Source organism: Erpetoichthys calabaricus, chromosome 13 (assembly GCF_900747795.2).
Source record: "Erpetoichthys calabaricus chromosome 13, fErpCal1.3, whole genome shotgun sequence".
Taxonomy (NCBI): Eukaryota; Metazoa; Chordata; class Cladistia; order Polypteriformes; family Polypteridae; genus Erpetoichthys; species Erpetoichthys calabaricus.
Window position 1 is genome coordinate 144,551,041 of NC_041406.2, and position 27,883 is coordinate 144,578,923.

Consider the following 27,883-nt stretch of genomic DNA (forward strand, 5'->3'; position numbering starts at 1 on the left):
AAGTGACACCAATGTGCATGGATTTCACAGCAACTATTCAACACGGTTCACATATGACAACAACATCCTCAGCAGATTTTCTCAACAAACAACCACAGGTGTGAAAGTCTGGACAAAGAATACCCTGAAAAGCACCTTGTATCAAAACTTCAATCCCAGGACCATTATGATTCAGAATTGCAGGAGAGACGGAACGGATATGGCATACAGTATGGGATGTACAGTAGGTGACGGTGGTCCAGAGATGTGAATCATTTTACAAAGGAGACACCTCCAAGTGCATAGCCTTGGCATCCTCTCGTGCATCATGGTCAGATCCAGACAATACTGTGTGACAGACGTTTGTGGTTTTATAACCTGAAAATGACTCTTAACATATACTTGTAGAGAAATGAACCCCGTCAGCTTTAAGAGCTGAGCTTCTTTTCTCATATGAACTTCATAAGCCAAAGGGCGATTCATATCAAGAGCAGTGCCACTCGACTCTCGGCTTATTTTGACAAAAGCTCAGCAAGTGAGCACTGACATTACATAATGGCACCAGCACTAAAGAAATCTGCGGAACACGCATACAAAGGAGCAGACCCCACCATCCCTTCTTATAATCCCTACACCAGATTACTTGGGTGCCAGTTTCATCATTTTTTTCATGCATTGTAAAAACAAATAATATTTTTAAGAAGACACTTAGCATCCCAGTAAATGATCGTTCCATAGATATCTTACTGTATGTGTAGGAGTGATTACATAACGTCACTGCTCTCCATCACTGCTGTGGTTAAATACAATCAATCAGTCTTTTAGTTTTTAACATCACAAAGCGCTTTCCTGTGGGCGTACTGAATAAAAGTCTCACAGCATCAAACAATGCAGTCACTTTCTAATAATTCGCCAAACAATGGCAGAAGGGCAATGCCACTGATCTTCTTATATATTTATAATATGCTACCACGGCGCTCTGTTTGTCTGTCCAGGATTTCAAACCACCTGTAGCTCCCAAACCCTTTGACCTATTGACCTGAAATTTGGTACACATATACTATGTGATGTCTACTGTCTGCTTTTGGGTTGATGATTGACCTCCAAGGTTATTCCTATTTTTTATTTTATTGCACATTCAACTCTTGGCAGTGGCCAGCAGGGTGGCCGTGCGGCACATGCGTACAGGCGCCTTTCTCATTCCCTACCACCTTCACCTACCTCTTCATATCTTAAATCATTCTTGAGGCAGATTGAAGACTTAAGTGCCAACTTAAGTGAAAAATGAAGGAAAACATACTAAGTAGTTGCAACACAAACACTGACTTAATCAGTTTTAATGCAAAAAGATGCCGATGAAAGAAGAGACGAAGCGGGCCATTAGGGTGGAGACAAGAAGAGCTGCTCAGGAAGCAGCAAGCGCATCAACCTCTGAGCAAATGAATGCTAAGCGTACAGAGAAAGAAAGAGGATGAAAAGTATAAGTCAAGTGGATTCATGCGCCACTACTGGTTAGTAATAAAGGAGTACTGCACGAGAAAATTAATTTTTTTCTATATATGTTCCTTATTCCATGTAGTTTGTAATGACGGCACAGAAACATTTTAATCTCATGTTTTTGTAAAGAAAGGACAGAAGGTTTCTAATAATGGGAGCCAATGGTGACCAACACTGGAGAACACCAAGCAATATAAAGACATACACAAAAAAAAAATCTCACCTTTCTTGTGTCACACGATCCAAACTACAGGTCATCCAGGTGTATGCTCGGAACATGCCAAACACATGCAGTTTTTGCTAAAGTACAGTTAAATCAAAGAAGCCCGAAAATGAACGTTGTCCACAAACGGGAAGCTCCTTCACACGGGGTCATCCTTTTGAACTGAAGACTCACCTCTGTCGTGCAGTCATTGGGCAAGAGTCCTGTCTTCAAATCCCATTCTATCAGCGATGTTATGTTCATTCTCCATGATGTTTTCTGGGTCACCACTACAAACTACATGGGGTAAGTAACGGATTGCAAACAAATGTATCATTTTTGGGTGGAAAATTCCTTTACGCTGATGTAAGGATTCAAAATCCCAAGAACTAATGCAGTGGCTCTGCCTGGTCCGCCTGTCTCATAATTACCTCTGATTCTTAGGATTCGAGTCAAGTGACGGCACCAGTCCACTCTTCTTTGACGATTTATATGAAGTTGGCTTCACCATTTCATGCTGTGGTTCTTTCAAAGCTTCCACATGAATGAGTACTTTTCAGTATTAAAGTTTAGGGAAACATGGATGCTACCTTTTTAACAATGAGCAGGTGTTCTTTGTATTTAAAGTATGACGACTGACATAAGCTGAAAAGTACAAGTTAGAGGACCATCTGAGTCCCGCCACTTCATTTTAATAAAAGTGTAGCCTGTGTGTGCCACAAGCAGCCCTGTGGGCCATTTGATTTGAAGGACCACAAGGCCGGGATTGGCCTGATGCATACGGTCAGCTTCTCGACTCATCTTGCTATTCGCAAGGGCTGCTGTACTATTTTCGAAGGATACAATTTGCTATTTGTACTCAGAACTAACCTCATTCATTTCTTCTTTTTTCAATTAGCACTGTACATTTGGTTTGAATCAGCACGATTTATTGTATTTTATGCTTTGTGAAAACTTCTGGTCATACAGGCTGTTGATGTTTCTTAACATGGTGGTGGTGGAATCAATTTAATAATGAATCCCTTTAAAAATGAATGCCTTTTACTATTCCTATTTCTAATGATATTATAAATATAAGAATTGACTTCTTATACATAGTCATCCCATCATTTCTTCTATTGAGGATTTAAAAAGCCTGTAAAACTGCAGGCACGGAGAACAATACAGGTTCACAGTTAACAATTAAAATTCTGTTAAATCATTTAATACGTAAATTGGTTGTTTACAGAGCACTGAGAGCAATGTTATGACATAAATTAACAAATAATATGAAAGAAATGCAACAGCAAACGATGAAGATTTTACTAATAATAAGGCAAACGTACATCAACCGCAAAAAAGAGGATAAAGTCAAATAATTTATTGCCAAACAGAATTACCAGTCGACTAATCCTCAGATTAGCAATGAAATTTCATACATCACTTGTTTTAACTAAACACTTGCTAATTCTTGAGAAAGGCCACATTACATCTAAATTTAAAAGAGACGTGCAACAAATAAAAAGAAGAAAGAACGCTGCAGTAGGACTGAAACAGAAGATTCTTGTCCAGTCGTTAAGTATTGCTGCACAATATTTTTGGTCTCATTTTGTTCTTTTATTCGTCTTTGATTTACAGTATATAGCACCTTTTAAAACAAGGACTATCGCAGAACACTTTACATGAACAATTCAAATGACAACAAAAATTTGTTATGTATATTTCTAGATGCTTATCTTGATGATTTCAGGGCCATCTCTAGAGTTTTTCTTCTTCTTTGCCCTAACACGATTATGTATGAATGGGACAAAACAGAAATCGCACACACGCACCGTACCAGCGGGCAAAGGGCGGCCAGTCTGTGTGGCACGCACACTAAAGCAGGCAACCCTTATACTGAAATCTTTAAACTATCTACTAGAATATTTTATGTTCAATAATTAAATCTGAACTAGAGTCTCCTCCCCTGGTATCTACTAAAAGTAAAAATAAAATTAAAATGGATCATGACATTCAATAAAATATCGACTACTATTAATTCATGAATTCTTATAATACATATTAATAAATTTATTTAATTTAAAGCCTTGCAAATAGTAGTAAAAACAACAACGATACATGCTCAGTGCAAAAGTTAGTCTGTAAAATAGCGTTGCTTAAAATGAAAAGGGAATGTTTTGCCTAAATAAATCAGGTCAACTGATGCAACTTAAACTCAGGTGCCCTCCAAAGCACAGCTGAAAGTAACAAAGCATCCCCTTCATCTCTTAGCTGGTATCTCAAAATTGTTATGTACAAAACATAGAAAAATATCAAACCATCATGACTGCAGAATGAACCTCTCCATTAATAAACTATCAAAGATAGAGAAACCAATCAGTGATTAGTAAAGGGGCAGGTGACAAGTTAGTTATTCAGGTGACACTGCTGTTGACAGGATGATGAATGACACACACACACACACAGACAGACATACTGTGTGTGTTTATACTGTATATATCTTTTGATACTATTTATAGTATTTTATGCACATATTTACAATATTCACACCTGTACTTATGTAAAATTATATTTATTTATATTTGATGGATGTATAGGAACACTGCTACATAAGAAAAACGTATCTTTTTAATCAGTAAGGTATAAAATAATATTAATGAAAAAATGTATATAGAATAAAAAAATACAATATTGAGTACTGAAATGCATGGATCTTACTTACCTTTTAAATTTCATGTTACACTTGAGCTTTACATATAATAATTATTACGGTAATAAGTTGAGCAGAGGTTGAACACATGTAACCTATCAACACAATTTGACCATATGGCCACTCATCAACATTGGAATCGTACTCACACGTGCGTCTTTGTGCCCAGTTTTGGTATTCACTGATGGCTGCTGGGTGTATTAATTGTCTGATCTGTCATACTAGTGTCATTAGTCTGTAGGAGACATGAAATTCAGAATCTCACTGTGTTAGGCACACATGACAAATTTGAACTTGAAATTAAAAAGAGAAAATATCTTTGTAAGAATGAAAGCAGTCCACTTTCACATGCAATATATTAGAAATATAAATACTGGCCTGTGACTTCACAGGTAAAATATAAAGCTAAATACAGACTAAAGATAGATTAGTTCCAAATATAATAAGGCCTTCCATTAAATTATGACATACACGCTCAAGATAGCTACACAAAAGAAAATTATATACAGCAGATCAGTTTAACACGGCTTGAAAGAATAATTTATTTCATGATTCTGTAGAGTTTCTTTATTTGAATGAATGAATCAGACAGAAGTGAGAAAACATTCAATTTGCACAATTGAAAACCTTGAAAGTGGAACAACTCATTTTGCTTTAATGTATCATTCATGGTATAGTTCACGGTGCAATCTCACACATAATCATTCCTGCATTGCTACAGCCCAAAATTGGTTTGAGTGATGGTCCCCCAGAGTTGTCGTTTACTGAAGTTACTCGCTTTGAGCAGCAAACACATCTGATGATAAAATGAAAATCAAGTACAAAAATTAAAATCTATCAAATGAACAGCCATGCTTGCTATGCAGCTAAACTTTAAAACAAAAGAAGTAACTTAAAAAGGGCGACTTCTTCATCTGTAAGGCAAGTTTCACTGATTAATAATAAAAAAAATGAATTACCGTGTAAAAACCTGTCAATTTCCTTAAGAATATTGCTTTTGCTTCTCTCAATAGTACTACATGAATAAAATTAATTAATGAAAAGGTACTTACTTCTTTTGGCAACAGTTTGTATACAAAACAAAAACAATTGTATTAAATTCCGAGAGTGCAGATGCTCATATTACTGTCAGGGACCGCTCAGATTCTTGTCCTCTGTATTGAAGATTGAACTGCTACAAGTGAATTAATGACTTGCGATTAAAATGAAGAAATTAGTGGAATTCAAAAGTATCTTAGCATACACTATCACATACTGTGAAATTTAGACTTCTTAATCATTTATTGTCTTTTCTGATTAATGTTTTTGTTTGAGTTGTTTACAAACAGGAACAACTCATGTTGACCTGAAAGCAATTATTATACCTAAAAAGTAGTTAAACAAGACAAAAGGACACACACACTCAGGGTGAAATGGCTGCTTGTGTGTTGTTAGTGGGTGTTTGAAGATGAGCTCACGGTACACACCAATACTTGTAACAAGGACACCAGTGTGCCCCAGCATATAAAGGTGTATATATAACAAGAACAGCTAAGGATCATTTTTGGTATACCCTGATTGAGATAACAGTCAACATCATTATGTTTGCCACTGTCCTATAGGCAAACATCTTTGTGACCAAATCCCTTGGACAAAATCCTTTTCTTAACTATTCACTTTTTGAAAGACGTTTGAAAACTGCACATAGCACACTCTAGAAACAGGCGTTTAACTTGATAAAATATGAAACTTTCAGCTTTGGGTGCTCTGAAACGTGTATCCAAATCAAAGAATTCCATTGTCGATTATCTCGATAACAAGTTCAAATGTACATTCAGAAACACAACAGAAACAGGTTAAGAGACACACAATTTATCATAAATATCATCAAGCAGTTATGACAGTCCGCCCAAATGCATGGTTCAATGATTGGATCTCCAAGGCTTTAGACGCGGTCAAATAAATAACTGCATTTTTAGACCGTCTCCAGCAAAACTCTTTAAAAAAAAAACAAAAAAAAAAAAACAAACATGTTTCACAAAAGTTCGTTGTTTGTCACCTGCCATGTTTAAAGTATCACATGACACAATATTAAAGTATATGTACAAAACCTGATATTATTAGTTAGTCAATATTGGCTGCTAAACTGGACTTTAGAGAATAAATGATAAGTAGCAGCCATTTAAAATATATATATATTTCCCTTCCGATTCCAAAAAAAAAACTCTAAATGATACTGCTCAAATGGTGGAAACGCACACTCTACTACGAGAATGTCTCTTGATATTTCAAAGTTAGGAAAGCTTAACGGCAATTTTCTGCTCTTTTTTTGTTAACCTTTGGGCTTCTTTCTCCATTTTTTTGCGCTGCTGGTCCAAAGCTCTTTTCTCCCTTTCTACCATCTTCTGCTGCCTGCAAGTTAAGAAGAGAAGAGCTTATTAAAATGGATTGGATTATGGAATAATCACCGACTGCAATAATGCCCATTTGTTAAAAGCTGACTTTAATGCTGAATATGTTGTCATTTTTTATGGAGGCATTGAGTCACTCTTGTTTGGATTTAACTCAAACTCATTTACAGTTCAGCATTTTGATTAGTGCTAATGTGATGCAGCGTGCAATAAATACAATCAGTAATTAGCACTGTGCACATCATTGTGATTTATGCGTTAAATGGTTATGCAGACATATGCTTTGTTTGCTACAGATTTCATCTCTATATGAGGTGAGACACAAAAATAACTGGATTGGTGAAAAAAAAAATAAAAAAATTTATTGATGAATTCCAGCAATCTAAACATTGTCACCTTCTCTATACTCCCCCTCCCGATCTCTACACCACTCCATACGCATCTTCCATTGATTGAAACAGAGCTGGAAGTCTTCTTGCTTGAGGCTCTTCAACAGGCTTGTTGTTTCTGTCCTCACTTCATCCATTGAAAAAAAAAAAGTGTTCTCGTCAGGTCACTTTTGCTTTTCGAGAACAAGTAAAAATCACAGGGAGCTAAATTGGTCGAATAGGGAGGATGATTGAGGACAGGAATGTTTCTGTCAGTCAAAAAACTGCTTTACGGAAAAAGTAGTACAATCATTTCAAAGAATCGGATTCACCGTTTTGATGTTTTCATCTGTCCGAGACGAGCGTGGGCGACCTGGGCGTTGAACGTCTTCCACATTTTCTTGTCCTTCCTTGAAACGTTTCTGCTACTCAAAAACTTGTGTGCGAGACAAACTGTTATCACTGTACACTGTTTTGATCATTTCAAAAGTTTCTGTGGCAGTTTTGTTCAATTTCGTGAGAAATTTGATGTTGATTCGCTGATCGATTTTTTTCACCTGACATTATATTGGTCTCTTGTGTAGCGATTTTTGTGCAAATACTGACTGGGCTATTCACAGGGTATACCTCGCCGGTCGGCGGTTTGAGAGGGCGTGTAGGAGGGGATACAGTTCTAGGATTCACATCCGGCTGACCTCCAGACGGTTTTCCAGGAAAGCCCCAAGCCCAGTCCGGTTATTTTTGTGTCTCACCTTGTATACTGGATACACCCATATAGTAGAATATTAGCTTCTACAAAGAATATGAGCATATGAGGTGTTTCTTGTCCACTTTTGAAGGGTGTTTCTGGGATAATATTAAGCCAGAGTGCACTTGCAAAATACCACCAGTCACAACTAAACACTGATAGTTGCCTGAATTTCTCCTTGGGATTAATAAAGTACATATCTAACTATCTATCTATCTATCTATTGTAACCTCTTGCAGTTACTGTATTTATTTGTAATGGAGTGACTGGAAAATACATTCAGCTCTTAGCCCTGAACAAGCACACTAAGCAGATACAACAGGACTTAAAACTCAGAGCCCCGGACTTTATGAGGAGGATCTTGGGGACTGCTGCATGCTTTACATTACACAGGTAGTACGACTGTTTTCAGAAAACACTGTTCTTATAGTCTATGGCCCTCAAATCTAGTAACTGAATTATACGTGTGTGGCCATCTTTGCTTCCCACCAACACTAATTCTGTACAAAAAAAAAAAAAATGTGCCAAAAGGACATCTTCATCCACAACATTTTAACCCGCATGGCTACTGCTGACTACACTTACAGTTACTTAGATTGCAATGCTTGCCTATTTTTCAACAAAAACACAAGTGTAGTACAGGATAGATTGTTGAACTGCATAGACTGAAGGAAGTAATTATTAAATTAGTCTTTATTGTACAATATATTGGTGTAGCCTGATGGACTGGTGCCCTATTCAGAGAAAGGAGGGGTACACTCAACCCCATCTATCTATCTCAGCCCCAAGCCTTGAACTGGTTAAGGAGGATTGAAAATGTATATGAATGTATGTAATGTACATATGTATAATGTACTGGGTTGGCAAGTTCACAAAGATTTGAAAGGCCTGGGTAAGAAACTAAGACAATAAGACGATGAAAGACAACTGACGGGCCCAGTAGGATACTGAAGGAGAACTGTGACAATGAAGGGGAGGCAGCTGGGTGCTACTATTGGGCAGAAACCTCTTGGTTTTCTGGACAGTATTTCCAATTCATAACAGGTTCTGCCATTTTCAGGTAGATCATCATTAATTAATTTTTTAATATTTGCAAAACCCATTTGGAAAAAAAGGACACAAGACTAGATTTGTAGCAATAGGCAACCATGTAACATACAGATTTAATGTGTGTCCTGAATGTCTGTGTTAACAAGTACCGGAAGTTTCATCATCTCTAAAAACTGTTGTGCTTTTAAGGAGGACAGTTCAGAAAGTGAAAAAGTCTCGTGGGGGGTCTGTAGTTGACTGCAGGATTTGTCCTCCCAGCACTTATGCAAACTAAGTTGGACTGAGAAATGAAATACTAAGATGCAATCTTTATATCCAAAGAAAAACGGGACTCCTTTTTCCTGTGGATACCATAACTTAAGCTGAAAGCAATAATGTTGTCACGAGGTTTTTAAAGAATAAAGGAAATAAAAAACACCCCACAGAACAGTAGCTTGCTGCAGTAACTCAGGTTAGCATTACATATCCATCACATTAGCAGAATTGGTAAGAAAATCTGTTTTTGTACCATTCGTATTTTCATAAACACATCCAGAATTTCAGGCTGGCATGGATTACTGTGTGCCACTAAGCAAAAACTTATAGTACCTACAAACATCTGAAAATGAACTTTGGTATTTTTCACAGTCATAGCCTTTAATTATGGTTTGGTTAAATGTGTCCTTTCTGAGTGATATGTAATCAGTGTTTCCATACATAATTTGTCTTATTTGTATCTTTAATTCATCTGTGCATATATTACATATATATTTTTAAACATAGGTTCAGTGTTTCAAATCCTATTTATTTAGTCCTTTCTTGTCAATTAGTTCAACTTTTTGAAAGAAAGGGGAATGAGGTTGACATTTTATTTTTTTGGATTAGTAAATAATACAAAAAGGTTCCTTAAAGCTCTTGTCTAATAGAAGAAGTTCCACTTCCTGGCTTCAGTCTTAAAATAAGAGGTGTGATAATTTAATTCCCAGAATGCATCTTTAAAAAAATATACATGTGGAAGTGTCCTCTAGTGACTACTGTCGCCTTCACAGTACTCCCCTTGTGCATCTATACACTGACTTAAATGGCGTTCCCATTTCAGGAAGCAGTCCTGGAACTCATTTTCAATATTAACGTCCGACATTGTTGTTTTTGGCCGTCTGCTTCTGGAGTCATCCGTTGCATCTTCTCGCCCATCTTTGAACCTCTTATGCCGCTTAAACACACTCTTCACCATATGCCACTTGCAACTGTTGTAACATTTTAGCAGCACATTTGCTGATTTTCAAACAAAATTTAATATTAATACTCGTACATTGCTCTGAATTTCGATCACCCATTTTTATCTATTACCTTCCCAATAGCTAACTAACAATTGTCTCTATCAACTTGCAATTTACGCACGTATTAGTTCAAACATGTTCAAACACAAATACTCATGTGATTTCAATACAATTACGTCACAGGCGACACTACGTGGCTATTCCGGGAATTAAATTGTCACACCTTGTATATTATCCATAATATATGTTAAAAACAGTTATGCTTCAAAACTTAAAGTAACACTCTGTAAATACCTTAATACTTCTTCTGCTTCCCAAGTCACATCAGATTCATCTTCCCAGGCATTTGTATCTTCTTGCCAAGTGTCTAAATCCCCCAGCTCACCCTACAACAAAATGCATTTTTAGATCAATAAAGCAAGGGTATATTTCACTCTATCTTCAGATAATGATACTTACTTAAGAAGTACCAGTCACTGTAATTTATAGCTGGTTCAAGATAGCCATGTAAATACATTTGTTTCTGCATTGATAATCATGTTGTGAATTAGTAAGGCAAATAAATCGACTGTTGCAAATGTTTTCCACCTTAGATCTGTACAAATAAATCAAACTATTCATTTTAGACAACATATTGTGTTAACTTGCTGGTTTAAGGCTGATAAGCAGCCATTGATTAACAGATTACATCCAGAATGGCAGGGTTCACTGAAAACAGGCAGCACGTCTTTGACTATCACCGTCCATGCAGTTCACGTTTCAGTAAAGCACAGGGTCGTTGAGGGTATATGTGGGAAATGCTGAAGCATTCCAAGAAATTCACTTTATGCTAGTTGTCCACATGCACTGAATTTTAATCAGATTAGATTACATAAACTTTATTAATCCCATGGGGAAAATCAAATGCAAAAGTATGGAGACATTTAAATGGTGGGTTCCTACACCTTGTAATAAGTCACTGTAATTGAGGCTGCTATCAATATAGGAGAAAACTGTAGCGGTTTATCCTCAAAGGTTAAAAAAAACATTCTTGTCACTTTACAGTCATATGAAAAAATTTGGGACCCCCTCTCTGCCTGCATAATGATTTATTCTCCTTTCAACAAACAAGATAACAGTGGTATGTCTTTCATTTCCTAGGAACATCTGAGTACTGGGGTGTTTTCCGAACAAAGATTTTTAGTGACGCAGTATTTAGTTGTAAGAAATTAAATCAAATGTGAAAAACTGGCTGTGCAAAAATGTGAGTCCTCTTGTCATTTTGCTGATTTGAATGCCTGTCACTGCTCAATGCTGATTACTTGGTTGGATGAGCTTGTTAAGCCTTGAACTTCATAGACAGGTGTGTCCAATCATGAGATATAAAGGTATTTAAGGTGGTCAATTGCAAGTTATGCTTCCTTCCCTTTGACTCTCCTCTGAAGAATGAAAGCATGGGATCCTCAAAGCAACTCTCAAAAGATTTTTAGTGACGCAGTCTCCTGGTTTAGGGGAAGACTACAAACAGCTATCTCAGAGGTTTAAACTGTCAGTTTCAACTGTAAGGAATGGAATCAGGAAATGGAAGGCCACAGGCACAGTTGCTGTTAAACCCAGCAGGTCTGGCAGGCCAAGATAAATACCGGAGTGGCATATGGGCAGGATTGTGAGAATGGTTACAGACAACCCACAGATCACCTCCAAAGACCTGCAAGAACATCTTGCTGCTGATGGTGTATCTGTACATCGTTCTACAATTGAGCGCAATTTGCACAAAGAACATCTGTATGGCAGGGTGATGAGAAAGAAGCCCTTTCTGCACTCACGCCACAAACAGAGTCGCTTGTTGTATGCAAATGCTCATTTAGACAAGCCAGATTCATTTTGGAACAAAGTGCTTTGGACTGATGAGACACAAATGGGAGTTATTTGGTCATAACAAAAAGCGCTTTGCATGGCAGAAGAAGAACACCGTACTCCAAGAAAAACACCTGCTACCTACTGTCAAATTTGGTGGAGAGTCCATCATGCTGTGGGGCTGTGTGGCTAGTTCAGGGACTGGGGGCCCTTGTTAAAATCGAGGGTCAGATGAATTCAACCCAATATCAACAAATTCTTCAGGGTAATGTTCAAGCATCAGTCACAAAGTTGCAGTTATGCAGTGGTTGGATATTCCAACAAGACAATGACCCAAAACACAGTTCGAAATCTACAAAGCATTCATGAAGAGGGAGAAGTACAATGTTCTGGAATGGCCGTCACAGTCCCCTGACATGAATATCATCAAAAATCTATGGGATGATTTGAAGCAGGCTGTCCATCAAATTGAACTGAACTGGAGAGATTTTGTATGGAAGAATAATCAGAAATACCTCCATCCAGAATCAAGACACTCCTCAAAGGCTATAGGAGGACAGCGTCTAGAGGATGTTATATGTGCAAAAGGAGGCTCAACTAAGTACTGATGTCATATCTCTGTCGGGGTGCCCAAATTTAGGCACCTGTCTAATTTTGTTATGATGCATTTTACATATTTTCTGGTAATCCAATAAACTCAATGTCACTGCTGAAATACTACTGTTTCCATAAGGCATGTCAGATATTAAAAGGAAGTTGCTACTTTGAAAGCTCAGCCAATGAGAAACAAAAATCCAAAGAATTAAGAGGGGTTCCCAAACTTTTTCAAATGACTGTAATTGACTTCATTCAAGATAGGAATATAAAAAATCTGTAGGATGTGTTTATTTTTAATGAAAAAAAAGGAACTAATATGCCACATTCTCATTGAGCTTTAGATCGGAAGAAGAACAATTGGAATTGTCAGGACACAGAAACAAAGATCCTAGAGAAGAACATACACCTTTTATTGCCAGAAACCACTGACTTTTGTTCCAATATATGTATTTCAAAACAAATTCATTGAATGAATAATAATACACCCAATTACCACCAAAGGGTGTCATAATTAACATACAACCCATGTCCCGTAATTAATGCAATATGAGCTGAGATACAAAATTAACCGGACTGGGCTTGGAGCTTTCCTGGAAAACTGTCTGGAGGTCAGCCGGACGTGAATCCAAGAACCATATCCCCTCCTACATGTCTTCTCAAATGGCCGACCGGCGAGGTATATCCTGTGAACAGCCCAGTCAGTATTTGCACAACAATCGCTACATGAGTTGCCACTATAATGTTGGGTGAAAAAAAAAAAAAAACAAACAGCGAATCGACAACAAATTTCTTGCGAAATTGAACAAAATGGCCACAGAGACTTATGAAATGATAAAAACAGTGTACGGTGATTAAGAGTTTGTCGCGCACACAAGTTTTTGAGTGGTATAAACGTTTCAAGGAAGGACAAGAAAATGTGGAAGACGTTCAACGCCCAGGTCGTCCACGCTTGTCTCGAATGGATGACAACTTCAAAATGGTGAATCAGATTCTCTGAAATGATCGTACTGCTTTCTCTGTAAAGCAGTTTTTGACTGACAAAAACATTCCTGTCCTCGATCATCCTCCCTATTCGACTGATTTTTACTTGTTCTCGAAAATCAAAAGTGACCTGATGGGAACACATTTTTCTTCAATGGATGAAGTGAAAACAAACAGCAAGCCTGTTGAATAGCCTCAAGCAAGAAGACTTCCAGCTCTGTTTCAATCAATGGAAGATACGTATGGAGCGGTGTAGAGATCGGGAGTGGGAGTATAGAGAAGGTGACAATGTTTAGAATGCTGGAATTCATCAATAAATATATTTTTTTTTATCAATCCGGTTATTTTTGTGTGTCACCTCGTATGTCTCCTTAGACATGGACAACTGATTGTTTCACTCAGGTTTACATTCAGAGTGATGCTGAACTGTTCATCTGATCAAACGTTTTCCACATCTTCAATCACCAAAGACCTGTGCTTATGGATTTCTGATTCAATTTAATACCATAAGTGAAGAGCCTGAAATGCCCACCTTAAACTGGTAATTTCTTTTTCAGTCAACCACTTCTTTGTTGATATTGATTCCCATTTAGTGTTGTTGTTATTCTAGCACAGTTACCTGCAAATACGACGGCTTGGGTGGTGCAGCGGTAAGAACTGCTGACTCATAATCAAGGGGTCGCAGGATCGAATCTGGGCGCTCACCAGAATTACCATTTTGAGTAGTGAGCTGCTCTTACTGTTACTGTTGTACAATAAAAACATACATGTCAGCAGCGTACCCTAACCAGATTTCTTTTTCTTTGGTTATATTCTTGAATTAAAACGCACTTGTTTTGTTATATGTGTACCTTTTGTGAAAGTGCTTATTTGATATTTGGACTTCAGTCTTCACACATTATACACACCATGTCAAAATTTTGTTGTTAGTAGTATACCATGAAAAAAAGTCTTTATTTTAGATATTTGTTCAACATTTCTTGCGTTTCTCGCATTTCCCGTCATCCTACACTTACCCAGATCGTTGTAGACACGGAACACACATGAAATGTATGTGTTCCAAGTAAAGATATATTACTTACCCTATACAACTCAAGGACCTCACATGCTGATAAAGACTTAAGGTGGGAGAACTAGCCAAACCCACGAGTTTGAGCTCCGGCGGTGGAGGGGATGAGACAGCAGGTTGCTTGTGCTGATCGACACATTTACAAAACAAAAGATGCTGATGGAGAGGTGCGAAGGAATTTAAGGTGGACCGGGATTACGAGTTTTTTTCGTAGGCTTCAGGGATTCTAGTGTTAATGTTCATAACATCACACATTTTAGTGGAGGCTTCACAATCCAGTGCCATGTTTCACAGTAAGCATGTGCATTTTTTTCCTGCCCCTTCACTTCTGGTGTCAAACTGCTGTGTTAAATGTATATACAGCCAACAATGGATGGCCAAAGAGCCCATTTTTGGCATCACTTGATCACTGTAATTGAAAGTTCTAATCAGCTACTGACAAGCTCCATCACAAAGAGCTTGCCAGCCTATTGGCATGTGCACTTGCTCTTGATTTGTTGACTTTGTGACACCTACATATGCAATGAGATGCTGCAATTCAGCTGTGACTGTCACTCCTTATAACTACAGACAAAATGAACTTGAGAACTTTTCCTCTGGCAAATGAACCATTATTTTAATGTTTTTGAAGCTGCAGATTATTTCCCAGGTAGGCTAAAGGGTATATCCATTACATGACACAGAGCCCCAAACTGGAAATGATAGAGAAAGAAAAGTGCAATGGACTTACAGTTGGTTGGATGAAAGGAGCATCTTGTGTAGCTGCTAGTCGGCTGGAAAATCCAGTGCTGCTTTCAGGCATGCTGAAATTTAATGGCTCTCTTTTCTTTAAGACAATCTGAAAGGAGATAGGATTATTTTTTTAACCTGATAATGACACAAACCTACACACCCCTTAAGTATCCAGTGATGTTTATAAAGGCAAATTTACAAATGCATATTGAGAGAGCCTTCCCATTCAACTTACAGTGTATGCTTCTTTCTTTTTCTTAGTGTGTACCATTTTTATTCTATTTTTAATGTACATGATCCAATGAATTTCCTTAATGTGGGGTTATAAAAGTTTACATCTGTCACATATTAAATGCTCCATGTTTTTTAACTACCCTTGTACTTCTATGGATTATCAGTACACAATATGGAGGCTCTGAAAATAATACATTTATATGGTCTTTATTGTCACGTGTTTAGAGCACAGTGAAATTCTTACATGCACAAGCTAATCAGCATGCAATTGTGATACTCAACGTCCTTGGAATCCAACGTGTATAAAGGCCTGGCATGTTGTAGTTCATGACTGAGCACCAGTGAGAAAATGAAAATATGCAGATAACTCTACCTGTAGTCCAAAAACAATAACTGCCCTCTATTAACATGAAGTGCAATCTTTGATTTTATTCAGCAGGTTGCTTCATAAATACAGGCAACTACTAGGATGACTCAAACAAAAAAGGAAACAGTGAAAAGCTGTAAAATATTTTAAACAGTTCAAGCCAACAGCTTTTCAATCGATTAAAAAGAAACAGACAATAAAACGACTATCTCGCCACTGTCAGAGGTCTAACATCAAAGCATTTTCCCTCAATCATTTCCCACCTCCAGTAATACTGTAAAATCTGAAAGCCTAATTGAAGAGCTCCCCATTCTTTACGTTAATTTCCAGAACCACCCACCATTTCATTCATCACTGTTAACAAGAAGTTGGTCCGTCACACACCCTTATCTTCCCTGCTCTCTTCAGAATGTTCAGGGTGTCCAACAGTGATCTGTAAGAAACAACAACAGAAACAACACACCCTTTCCTGGACTTCTCCGAGGTAGCATTTAACTCCCGAGTGAAGTCTCAATTACACTCAGCTGCTACTCGATTAGCCTTCCCAATTACCCTGCATGCCATCCTCTCCGGGACAAAACATTAACCGGTATCACAGTCTCGCTCACACACTCCTTCTTTCCCTGCCAGCAATGGACTCCACATCACCTTCACCAGGCTGACAGTAGCCCCTTCCACCTGGAGATACACACACCCCCAGAGAACCCCAAGCCAACTTCCAATTAGATCACGAGAAACAATAAAACTCAACTTTTATCCAGAAATAAACAAATCACATTACCTTTTGTGCTTTCCTTATAGTTGGAGCCATATCTTTAAAATAGTCGGGTTCTTCAGGCTCGCCGTTTTGTGGAGGAACAACAGTACCGTTGCCACCTTCAATTTTAATACTAGTGGGAGCATCTTCATCCCAGGAACTCCATTCCTCTACCTCAGACTGCTTAGATATGAATAAATAAATACAGGTCAAGGGAAAGTCCACCTAACACTGGCAAACGGTTCAAGAAGGGCACATTTTACACACCTGTTTAGGAACAGATGAATAATCTACTGTTGTAGGAAGGGTTATCCGATCTCCACTTAATTTTCTTAGTCTTCCTGACCTAATTTCAAACATTGGTGAAAAAAAAAAAAAAAAAAAAAAAAAAAGACACTAATTTAGTACTCATACAGGATACTAGATTGATAAAGTACTGAATAAAGTTAAAAATACTAAGCTATCATTAAACAACTATGAGAGAGTATGGTACATGCTTAATATAAATGGTAGCAGTATGTCAGTAAGTTCACCATCACAAGTTAAAATTCGTAAAAATGCCTGGTTATTAAAGGAAATACTATGCCACCTGCTGGTTATTTCATTTAAGGCTGTAATGAAAACAGCAAAAACAAAACAGAAGGAAAAACTCATTGGCAGCCAGCACTAATTAACCAGCTGTATATCTGATGTGCCCTCGTCCCTTCAGATATCTCCACCAGCCCAACGTATGGTGGCTGCGGCGATGCGCTGCATCAGTGGTGTGATCCTTAAAAAAAAAAACTCACTAATAGCAGAAAATCTGACATGTGGTTCTGTACAGAGGTGCCACTGTTATTGTAATAAAGTTGGGAGGGTGAATTTTCTGTGTCATATTCCCTCATTATTCTTCTTCTTCCAGCCACTCCCGTTAGGGGCCACTACAGTGGATCATCTTCTTCCATATCTTTCTGTCCTCATCATCTTGTTCTGTTACACCCATCACCTGCATGTCCTCTCTCACAACATCCATAAACCTTCTCTTAGGCCTTCCTCTTCTCCTCTTACCCGACAGCTCTATCCTTAACATCCTTCTCCCAATGTACCCCTCATCTCTCCTCTGCACATGTCCGAACCAACACAATCACTCCTCTCTGACTTTGTCTCCCAACTGTCCAACTTGAGATGACCTTCTAATGTACTTATTCCTAATCCTGTCACACCCAATGCAAATCTTAGCATCTTTAACTCTGCCACCTCCAGCTCTGCCACCTGCTTTCTAGTCAGTGCCACCGTCTCCAGCCCATATAACATAGCTGGTCTCACTACTATCCTGTAGACCTTCCCTGTCACTCTTGCTAATACCCATCTGTCACAAATCACTCCTGACACTCTTCTCCACCCTGCCTGCACTCTCTTTTTCACCTCTCTTCCACAATCCCCATTACTCTGTACTGTTGATCCCAAGTATTTAAACTTATCCATCTTCGCCAACTCTACTCCCGTCATCCACACCATTCCACTGACCTCCCTCTCATTTACACACATGTATTCTGTCTTGTTCCTACTGACCTTCATTCCTCTCCTCTCTAGAGCATATCATCACCTCTCCAGGGTCTCCTCAACCTGCTCCCTACTCTTGCTACAGATCACAATGTCATCAGCAAACATCATAGTCCATGGGACTCCTGTCTAATCTCGTCTGTCAAACTGTCCATCACCATTGCAAATAAGAAAGGGCTCAGAGCCGATCCCTGATGAAATCCCACCTCCACCTTGAATGCATCTGTCACTCCTTTAAAAAAAAAAAAAAAGAGTAACCAAACATTTGATGTGCAACAACTCAACGGCAGCAGAAGCAGCAACTCGAACTGGTTTATTTGCAACATCCTGCCCCTTTCCACTTCATAGTGTTCATGTAAAATTCTAGTCAGATTTTTTGGGAGAAACATAAGGTTTCTGCTGATTTGCTAATTAGTCAACAATAAAAGCATTTAAAATAAGCGTAATATTTACATGAATGCAAACAGCATTGTAGGTAAACTAAGAATGTACTGGGCCGCTCCCAATACAGTACAACCACAAAAACACCACTTCTGGCAGACCAAGAATTTTTTATTATTATTATTTTTTTTAATTACACCCAGAGGATGTTGGGCGAGCAGCTGGCCCAGGTCATTCTGACTTTCCTGAAGTAGTAAATGATCACTATCAGACCTAACTATTTGATTTGCTCGTTTCTGTCTACTGACCGCGGCTCTCCAGAGGTTTATTTTTCTCCTGTGGTCCATCGATCGATCAATAGATTGATAGATAGATACTTTATTAATCCCAAGGGGAAATTCACATTTTTCAGTTTTTTGTTTTCCTCTAGGGCGGCACGGTGGCGCAGTGGGTAGCGCTGCTGCCTCTCAGTTGTGAGACCTGGGGACCTGGGTTCGCTTCCCGGGTCCTCCCTGCGTGGAGTTTGCATGTTCTCCCCGTGTCTGCGTGGGTTTCCTCCGGGCACTCCGGTTTCCTCCCACAGTCCAAAGACATGCTGGTTAGGTGGATTGGCGATTCTAAATTGGCCCTAGTGTGTGCTGGGTGTGTGGATGTGTTTGTGTGTGTCCTGCGGTGGGTTGGCACCCTGCCCGGGATTGGTTCCTGCCTTGTGCCCTGTGTTGGCTGGGATTGGATCCAGCAGACCCCCGTGACCCTGTGTTCGGATTCAGCGGGTTGGAAAATGGATGGATGGATGGATGTTTTCCTCTACGCCATGTCAGCTGGTCAAACAATCACATTCAGGATCTTTTGTATCTTTTTATTAACTTTAATAATATCAAACTATTTCTACTCAATGGGTTTCCATGTACTTATATGCCAAGGCAAAATGTACATATAACCTGTGTATATTTATTTTTATACACATTAATTAGATCTACTTGTTCTTTGGTAAATCTTAACGTATAAATACAGGGTGAGCCAAACAGAAGTACCACATCTCAAACATTTATTCTACAAAAACGCTACAAGATAAAATAAATTCCATTATGACACAAGAAAGGCTATTCAAAATAGATTTTTTTTTAACTGTTTTTAAAAAATGATGTCTTCAAGAAGGTGGCCATCACTAGCGATACACTCTTCAAGACGATTTCTGAAAGCTCACTCGACTTGTTTGGCCATTTCAAGAGGAATAGCAATGATTTCGTGGCGAATGGTGTCTTTGACGGCTTCAAGGTTTTGAGGTGGGTGTGTGTATCTCTTCGACTTGAAGAAATCGCATGGAACAACATCAGGCAAATGTCAAGGCCATCTGACATCTCCGCACGGGGAGACCAGCTTTCCCAAAAACATCTCCCGCATTACTTGCATGGATCTCCATGCAAGCCGTATGAGCCGTTGCTCCAGACATCCATCACATCTACCTCTTCAGGTTGGGGCAGTAAAAAGTTCTCTAGAATTTCAGTGTAACGTTCTGAAGTGACGGTGACCCTCCTCAAAAAACGTAAGGGCCTACAATGCCAAATTCTGAAAACAGTGCACTAAACTGTAACATGCTCACTGTCCGGGGGTCTCTGATGAAGTTCACAAGGGTTGGTTTCAGCCCAGTAGCAAACGTTTTGCTTATTTACACAACCATTCAAATGGAAATGTGCCTCGTCGCTGCACATGACGCTGGCATCTCGATGAACGGTTTGCAGAATGTTGCCGCACAACTGTTCCTGCACTGCCATCATTTTGTATGGATGGAAATTAAAGTCCTCATGCAAAATCCTCCTTAAAGACGTGTAGGAAACCGCAAAATGGATGCCCTTACAGCTTGGATGTTTTCAGGTTTCCGTGCAGTCTGAGGTTGGCCTGAAGATTTTCTATGCAATGTTGTACACCCTTCCGCCTAAAGTTAGCCACCCAATGAAGAAATGTTTTCCGATTTGGGACGTCACCATTAGGAGGAATGCTGAAGTGCATTCAGAAGGCGTGTTGCATAGTGATGATGGATTCGTTGTTTTTGAAGAATGCTTCGACAGCAAAAGTGTGGTGCACATCGGATCAATGCATGTGGCCGACTAAAAACCACAAGGGATCGTCTATCAAAAGACCCCCCAACCCACTTGTCTGCCTGTACCTCGCACAATGACCTTGAGAAATGGGGTACTTCATTTTGGCTCACCCTGTATTTTATTTAGGTTTGTTTTGCACTTTAGTGGTTAAATTTTACTTAACAATACCTGGTTGATTTTGTGTTTAGTATACTTACATTTATTAGTAATACTTAATGACAATAATCTAAGTGGTATATTATTGTTTTTATTGATTCATCTGTGGAAAGCACCTTGAGTTGAATGCACAGTAAATGTGTGATAAGGTGCTATATAAAGTTATTATGATTATAATTGTTGACTGGGATGAAAGGTCCATGCCCTACCACAACCCAAAGAATCGGAGTAGCATGGTTTTCTCAGAGTCAGAGCTCTCACACAAAATTTCTGAATGAGAAACTTAATATTTCCCATCCGTTGGACAGCATGCGAACACGACATTGACATCAACCTCTCATTTGTAGGGTGAAACAGCCACAGTCCTTGGGAACTTTTACCAAGTAGAACAATTGACGGGACAGGCTTGGTCCGCAATAGAAATAAAATCCTGTAGCACTTCTTTACATTCCTTGCTTTGTTATCGCCAATATACTAACAACCCAATGGTGCTTCACTCACTCAGAATATGGAACCAATGTAGGAAGTATTTTAAGATAGAGAAGCTTTTATCTGTGGCTGCTCTAACATGATAACCACCTTTTTCCACCCTCTCAAACGTACACAGTTTTTAATGTCTAAAAAACATTCGGGATTAAATCACTTAGGGATCTGTACATAGACAACGTCTTTGTATCCTAGGAACAATTACATTCCAAATTTAACTTTCCAGCAACATATTTCTTTCACTACCTTCAAATTTGAAACTTTGTTTCTCACCTCCCACCTACTTCTACTCCGGAAAAAGTATTGCTCAGTCTCTAGGACTCAGACAGCATTTCTGTAATATATAAAACTAATTTACAGTCCTTGCCTTTCAAAGAGTACAGTGGGAAAATGATCTCTCACTTAACATTTCAGAAAAGGAGTGGAAAGTAGCAATGCGAGGAATTCACTCGAGCTCCATATGCACAAAGCATAGAATTATTCAACTCAAAATTATATATCGAGCACATCTCTCTCATTTGTCCAAATGCCCAAATTGCCCAAAATGTTTCCAGGGCAAGAGCCAACCTGCGAACACTGTAATCAAGTTCCGGCCTCACTGGGCCACATGTTTTGGGCCTGCACCAAATTAACATCATTCTGGACCAAAATTTAAATGCCTATCAGACAGCCTTGGTGTCCCAATCCCTCCTATCCCACTAACAGCTGTGTTTGGTGGGCTCACAAAGGGGCTTCACGTGGAGGAGGACACACAAACTGTAATGGCCTTTACTTCACTACTGGCACGTAGAGTTTTCTTGCTCAACTGGAAGAATCCTAACTCTCCTATTCTAAGTCAGTGGGCAACTGATGTTATATACTATTTGAAACGGGGAAAAAAATCAAATTCGCACTTGGAGGATCTGTGCAAAACTTTTTCAAAACCTGGCAGGAACTAATCAATAACATTTTAGAATGAGCATTTAAATTGAGGAAGCAGGTTCCCTCCCCTCTTTTACTCCATTTATCTGTATTCATTTATTATTTTATCTATTCATTTGTTTTTACAAGTAAAAGTTTTACCCTGCTGTTGAATTGTTTCAAGGGGAATGGAAGACACCTTGGGAAAGGCTGTTCAAAGAGAGACACCTTTCCAGGTAGGTTGGGTGTGCAGTGGTTGTCAAAGAGAAGGGGGTCAATACAATACAATACAATACACAGAACAGAACACAAGTAATTCTCAATACAGTATTAAAATAAAAATATTACAAGTACAAAGCAGAATTTAACAGTAGATGATATCACATAATATGATTTAGATTTTCAAATCTCACTACTGACCCTGAGCAAAGTCACTTGACCTGCAAGTGCTCCAAATGGAAAACCAAAAGAAGTGTAACCAATTGGATCATAAATATTGTAAGCTGCCATGGATAAAGGCGTCAGCCAAATAAATATGTGTAAAATGTCCCCAAAGCTGTTCTCTTCAAACAGTGTGATCACAAATCATCAATGGCTCAGAGTGAGCATACAAAAAAATGCACCAATTTCTTTTACTTCACAGAAAATGGAGGACAGAGAATTAGTGAAACACAAGAAAAATAACACGGACTTCACGCTTGTTTTACTTGCAGATGCAAACAGGGGGTTTTTAAGAAGCCAGGTTTCTGCCTTAACCCAGAGGGGTCTCGCCCAATCCCAGTTTAATAGTGTGAGCTTGTAAACACACTCTATAGTCCTCATTCACTCTGCAGCTCGCTTCCAAAGATGGCACCACATTCTCAACATGACGTGCTCGGACATCACAAGAAGATGCCATCGTCATTTGTCACAACCCGGGCATTAACTAGGGCATCCCCTGAAGCGCCACATTTTTTTTTTCTTTGTTTCCTTGTTATTTTCACACAGTATACAAAACTGAAAATAAAAGGTTACTTACCTACATATCAATCTCTTAAAGAAAGAGAGCACCGAGGCAAGGCATGTGCAGATTTTGAAAAGACGAAATTGGGAGATTGCCATAGTGGATTCTACAAATACAGAAAAACACACACATGCTTATACTGAATTACAAAATTCACAGTCGACTTCCTAATTAAGTCAGATATAAAAAAAAAAATCAAATAAAAAACACAACAGGTCAAAGAGAGAAAGAGATGCCTATGACAGCATTTTAAAACAAACCGAAAATAATTTACATTCGATTCAGTTCCATTGAATTAACTCTACTGTATACAGTGCTCTTCACAAAGTACATCCTCTAGAGTTCATGGCCATGTTTGACAATGATAAAAATTAAATTAGATTCCATACAATATTCAACATGCAGACAAAACAAACTACACTCAAATTGTGTGTGGCTTGTCTGAACAGACGCAGCTGTTAATCCATGGCGTGTGGTTACACTTCAGGCACTCGGAGGTCATGATTAAGAATCTGTCACTTGTGGCAAGTAGCATCACTTCCAGTGGACTTGGTCTTTTCTCCCCAGGAATTAGTTAAATAACTGAGGTGCCGGAGGTCGATGCCCATTCTGGACTACACTCATGTACTGAGCACAACACTGTGCGAACAAAGGGTGCTTAAGAAGGTCCCAAAGTATTCATCCATCCATCCATTTTCCAACCCGCTGAATCCGAACACAGGGTCACGGGGGTCTGCTGGAGCCAATCCCAGCCAACACTGGGCACAAGGCAGGAACCAATCCTGGGCAGAGTGCCAACCCACCGCAGCCCAAGGTATCCTACTGTTCTAATTATTTTTAGACTACTTTCAGCTTCATTAATAAAGTGGGTACCCAAGCCTGTCCCAACCCTTTATTGGTTATGCAGAAGCTTTATGCATGAATCCAATTATTAAACCTGCTTAATTAAATTTTACAGTTCCCACTCGGGCAACTAGTAGATGTTTTGAACTTGCCTGCAGCATAACCTAGTACTGTGTGTACTGCATAGCAGACACTGCTAGGTAAAGTGGAGGTATTTCCACAAATAGCAGTCTGGTTCTATTGACAGCTATGAGGACGGGTCTTAAGTGGATTCATCCGTTGGTGGATTTCAGCGGGTTTTACTCCCTCTGCCCAAAGAATTCTCACTATGATGCGTTTTTAAACAGTGGTCTGATCCTGCAGGTTTATTTGACCTTGACTTCAACTGGACTAATGGCAGGGTGCTGTGCTGTGTGCGTTCAAACTACCCACAAGGCATTGCGAGCATGTTGTATTAGATAGATAGATAGATAGATAGATAGATAGATAGATAGATAGATAGATAGATAGATAGATAGATAGAGATAGATATGAAAGGCACTACATAATAGATAGATAGATACTTTTTTAATCCCATGGGGAAATTCACATACTGCAGCAGCAGCAGCATACTACATCAGCGTCAAACCGTTGTAATTACCACGTAATTTTCAAATTGCCTTTACGTTTTGATTTACCATCATATATTACCACATTTACAGTATGGGCAGCTTAAGTAGTTAACACAGTGAGGCACTGGGGCAAGAGCTGTGGATTTTAAGCCCCCTACCTGCCAGATCTTAAACTCTATGTGAGCCCAAGAGATTTAATGAAATGCTTGATCCAAAAATGATGATTTTTGTATTTATTACTCTTGTACAGATGGCTGAGAAAAAAAAATCTTGTGCTCTTATGGAGAATGGTGTTAATAAAAACCCTGATAAACAGGCTTGAATCAAATAATACATGCATGAGGTATTCAGTTCTATGTTTCCAACATCATAAACACGTATTCTGGTGAAATACTGTTAAATGAACCACTTTTGGAAGATCCCCAATGCACAACAGTGGTGCACACTGAAAGAGGGTTTGAAATGATGACCCACCTCCTCCCTTCACTCATTGGTCAGTCCTGCCCAGTCACGGCTCACTGATTGGCTACTATGGGGCTTTCCGTCAAATCACCATTGCAGAGCGTAGTCTGCAAGAGATGTGCGGTTTGAGGTGAACAGTTACAGAGAAATAAGGTCAGCTTGTGCGTTTATGGGTATCCAAAGACCACCAACAAGTAGAAACTCAGTTCACTAGTGCTGCCTCACAAATTGCCGAAGAAAAACCGAGAAGTGCAACCGTGCTGTAAATACCAGCTGGTATGCTAAGAAACAAACTAATTAGGTTTCGAAACCTTTCGAAAGAGAGTCAAGTAAAACAAAAACACGCTCCATTAGAAGATGTAATTGCCTACTATACATAAAGATGGCTGGGCCACACCAGGGACACAGACATGAAGTTAGGGGAGGACACGCGAGCTGCAAGCGCCCAGCCTGCCATTTCCAGGTCGACTCTGCTGATGTCACCACAAATAACAAAAGTGACGACGGCACAAGGCGGAGCCTTCAGTGCGAGCACTCACACACACACACACACACACACACACACACACACACAAAGATCTGCAACAGCAAGGCCACCCCATCCACACGTCCATCCGCACACAACAATCGCAGCAGCTGTTTAAAGGGAACACTCACCGGCACTGAGTTGGCCACCGCCGCTTTCACCACGACACGCACGCAAGCCGTGGGCTATCGAGAAAAGTCACAAACTGCCCAGTGATCTCCGCTCTTTACACGTATTGAATATTAAAGCACAACCACTCAATCGCACCCGAAGCTCGTTGTCAAACAGGTTTGCCCCCATGTTGAGTTCATTCAAGAAGCAAATCCCACTTGACGGATGCTGCCATTGTCACGTTTCCAGGAAGTGAACTACGTGAGCGAGGACCTCAATTGGCGCCTACACACGTGCCTATCTATATGGCAAAACGAGTCAAATTTAAGTGGTTTTACATTTCAACATCGCGAAAGAGCTCGTTTTTGCTCTTTTTTTTGTAAAAACGGTAGACTACTACTTCGTCTTTTTCTAAAGACGCGCATGTTAGTGTGCGTATAATTGAGCACAGGCGCTATTCGGAGACGGCTATCGGGAGGACCTCCGCGACCGTCCTTCGTGTTGTGGAGTTACACTGACGGCGTGCGTGTCGTGCTGTTACGTTATCTGTGAACTCAAACGATCTTGCTATCCTGGACTGTCATTTAAGAACACATTGTCACCACCATCCCACTGAATCCTCATGGTTTTGCTGCTATCTGTGGTGCAATTGCTGATAAAGTTATGGACCGTTGATCACCAGATATACAAGTCAGGCTAACATTGACGCTTCCTCATTGCTTGCAGTGCCTTTGTATGTTAATGTAATAAGATTACGAGACGGTAAATGTTAACGACAAGACATATTACAGATTTGAAGGATCCATGTTATGTATCTCCTTTTGGTGTGCAAAATTTGGGGTTTTAAATTGGAAAGTAATCTGGTCAGTCCCAAGTGGATCCTGCCTGACTGACAAAGTGAATGAAGTTTAGTTTCAAAATCATCTGCAGATCCCGTCCAGCCAGACGGAGCCTGTCCAGCTATGTTGTGAAACACAATACCATGACAAATAGACACACTCAGTGTAATAAAAAAAAACACTTTCTTTTAATACTGGTAGAGTTGTACATTCAAGTAATGCGATCACTACAAAACGGCAATTCTCATCAGCAGAACCCCTCTCTGGTCCCGATACCCGGACTCATACACCAGGGGGCATCGGTTAGTAGTGGTAGTCAAACTCCAACCGCCCCTTTAATAAACACTCCCGTTACCAAAAGCTATACCCCAACATTAAACACATGAACTATTTTAAAATACAGCATAAATGAAATTATAATTAACTGTTTAATTTAGCCGCAGAGCCTCCTGGGAAGTCAGTGCCATCCGTCGCTACAATACAAAAAGTTCAGGGAATTTTGTGAAAACGAGGGGGAATCTCTTAACGTTTTTATTTGGTACAAAATATACAAAAAGTGTTTGGTTAGATATTTAAAGATAGGAGAATAAACCAAAATGTAAAGGCAATTTCAAAATTGCAGTTAAGGAAGAGAAAACATTTTTAACTATAATGATTACAAGTATTTCACTCACAAATACCAAGGACTGTATTTTGTATTAATCATGCTGCAGAGAGCTATATGATTTATTACTTCTATATGATTTGTTTTTCATATATGTAGAAAAAGAATTAAGCTTGTGCACAGAATTATGAGGGTAACTTGCATTCTTTTATGAGAAAATGCTGACCTCATGATACTAACAGAACACCCTGTGATATTATAAATCAATGCGATCATTTTCTGAATTCTTGCTTAAAACTATAAGAAACATGTCCCTTATGGATTAATAAATAAGGATTTATTAATCTAACCAGACAAAATCTAATGAAGATATTAAAGTTATAAGAATGTAATTTCTTTATAACTAATGTACTGAACTATAAGAAACTGCTTTAAACTGGTCTTGTGTGGGTATACTGGGAAGGGCATATTTCTTAGGAATGCAAGTGCCTGATAACTGTTTATTTGGTAAGAAACTGTGCACTCCTGTATGTAATAAACCGTAAGTTACAGCAATCTATGT

At 39.1% G+C, this 27,883-nt stretch overlaps 1 protein-coding gene across 4 annotated transcripts; it reads right to left on the minus strand.

The window, feature by feature from the left end:
* Nucleotides 1-4,880: 4,880 nt before the first annotated feature.
* ebag9 (estrogen receptor binding site associated antigen 9) lies at nucleotides 4,881-26,148 on the minus strand. Of its 4 annotated transcripts, none has more exons than XM_028790911.2 (7): nucleotides 25,899-26,148; nucleotides 23,341-23,431; nucleotides 17,023-17,101; nucleotides 16,780-16,935; nucleotides 15,396-15,503; nucleotides 10,477-10,568; nucleotides 4,881-6,758 (listed from the first exon to the last, which is right to left on the minus strand). In XM_028790911.2, exons 2-7 carry the CDS (start codon nucleotides 23,421-23,423, stop codon nucleotides 6,641-6,643), a joined length of 636 nt encoding a protein of 211 aa, XP_028646744.1. In that variant the 5' UTR covers nucleotides 23,424-23,431; nucleotides 25,899-26,148; the 3' UTR covers nucleotides 4,881-6,640. The 4 variants fall into 4 exon arrangements, with proteins under 4 accessions (XP_028646744.1, XP_028646743.1, XP_051791956.1 ...); XM_028790910.2 differs by having other exon boundaries at nucleotides 16,780-16,938; XM_051935996.1 differs by having other exon boundaries at nucleotides 16,780-16,938; nucleotides 26,035-26,141.
* Nucleotides 26,149-27,883: the final 1,735 nt, after the last annotated feature.

Coding starts and splice junctions, on each gene's coding strand:
- ebag9 (XM_028790910.2), bottom strand. CDS start 23,423: ATGGCAATCTCCCAATTTCGTCTTTTCAAAATCTGCACATGCCTTGCC. Junction 17,102..23,340: donor TTTAAGAGATTGATATGTAG/GTAAGTAACCTT, acceptor GTTTGAAATTAG/GTCAGGAAGACTAAGAAAAT. Junction 16,939..17,022: donor ATTCATCTGTTCCTAAACAG/GTGTGTAAAATG, acceptor TTCATATCTAAG/CAGTCTGAGGTAGAGGAATG.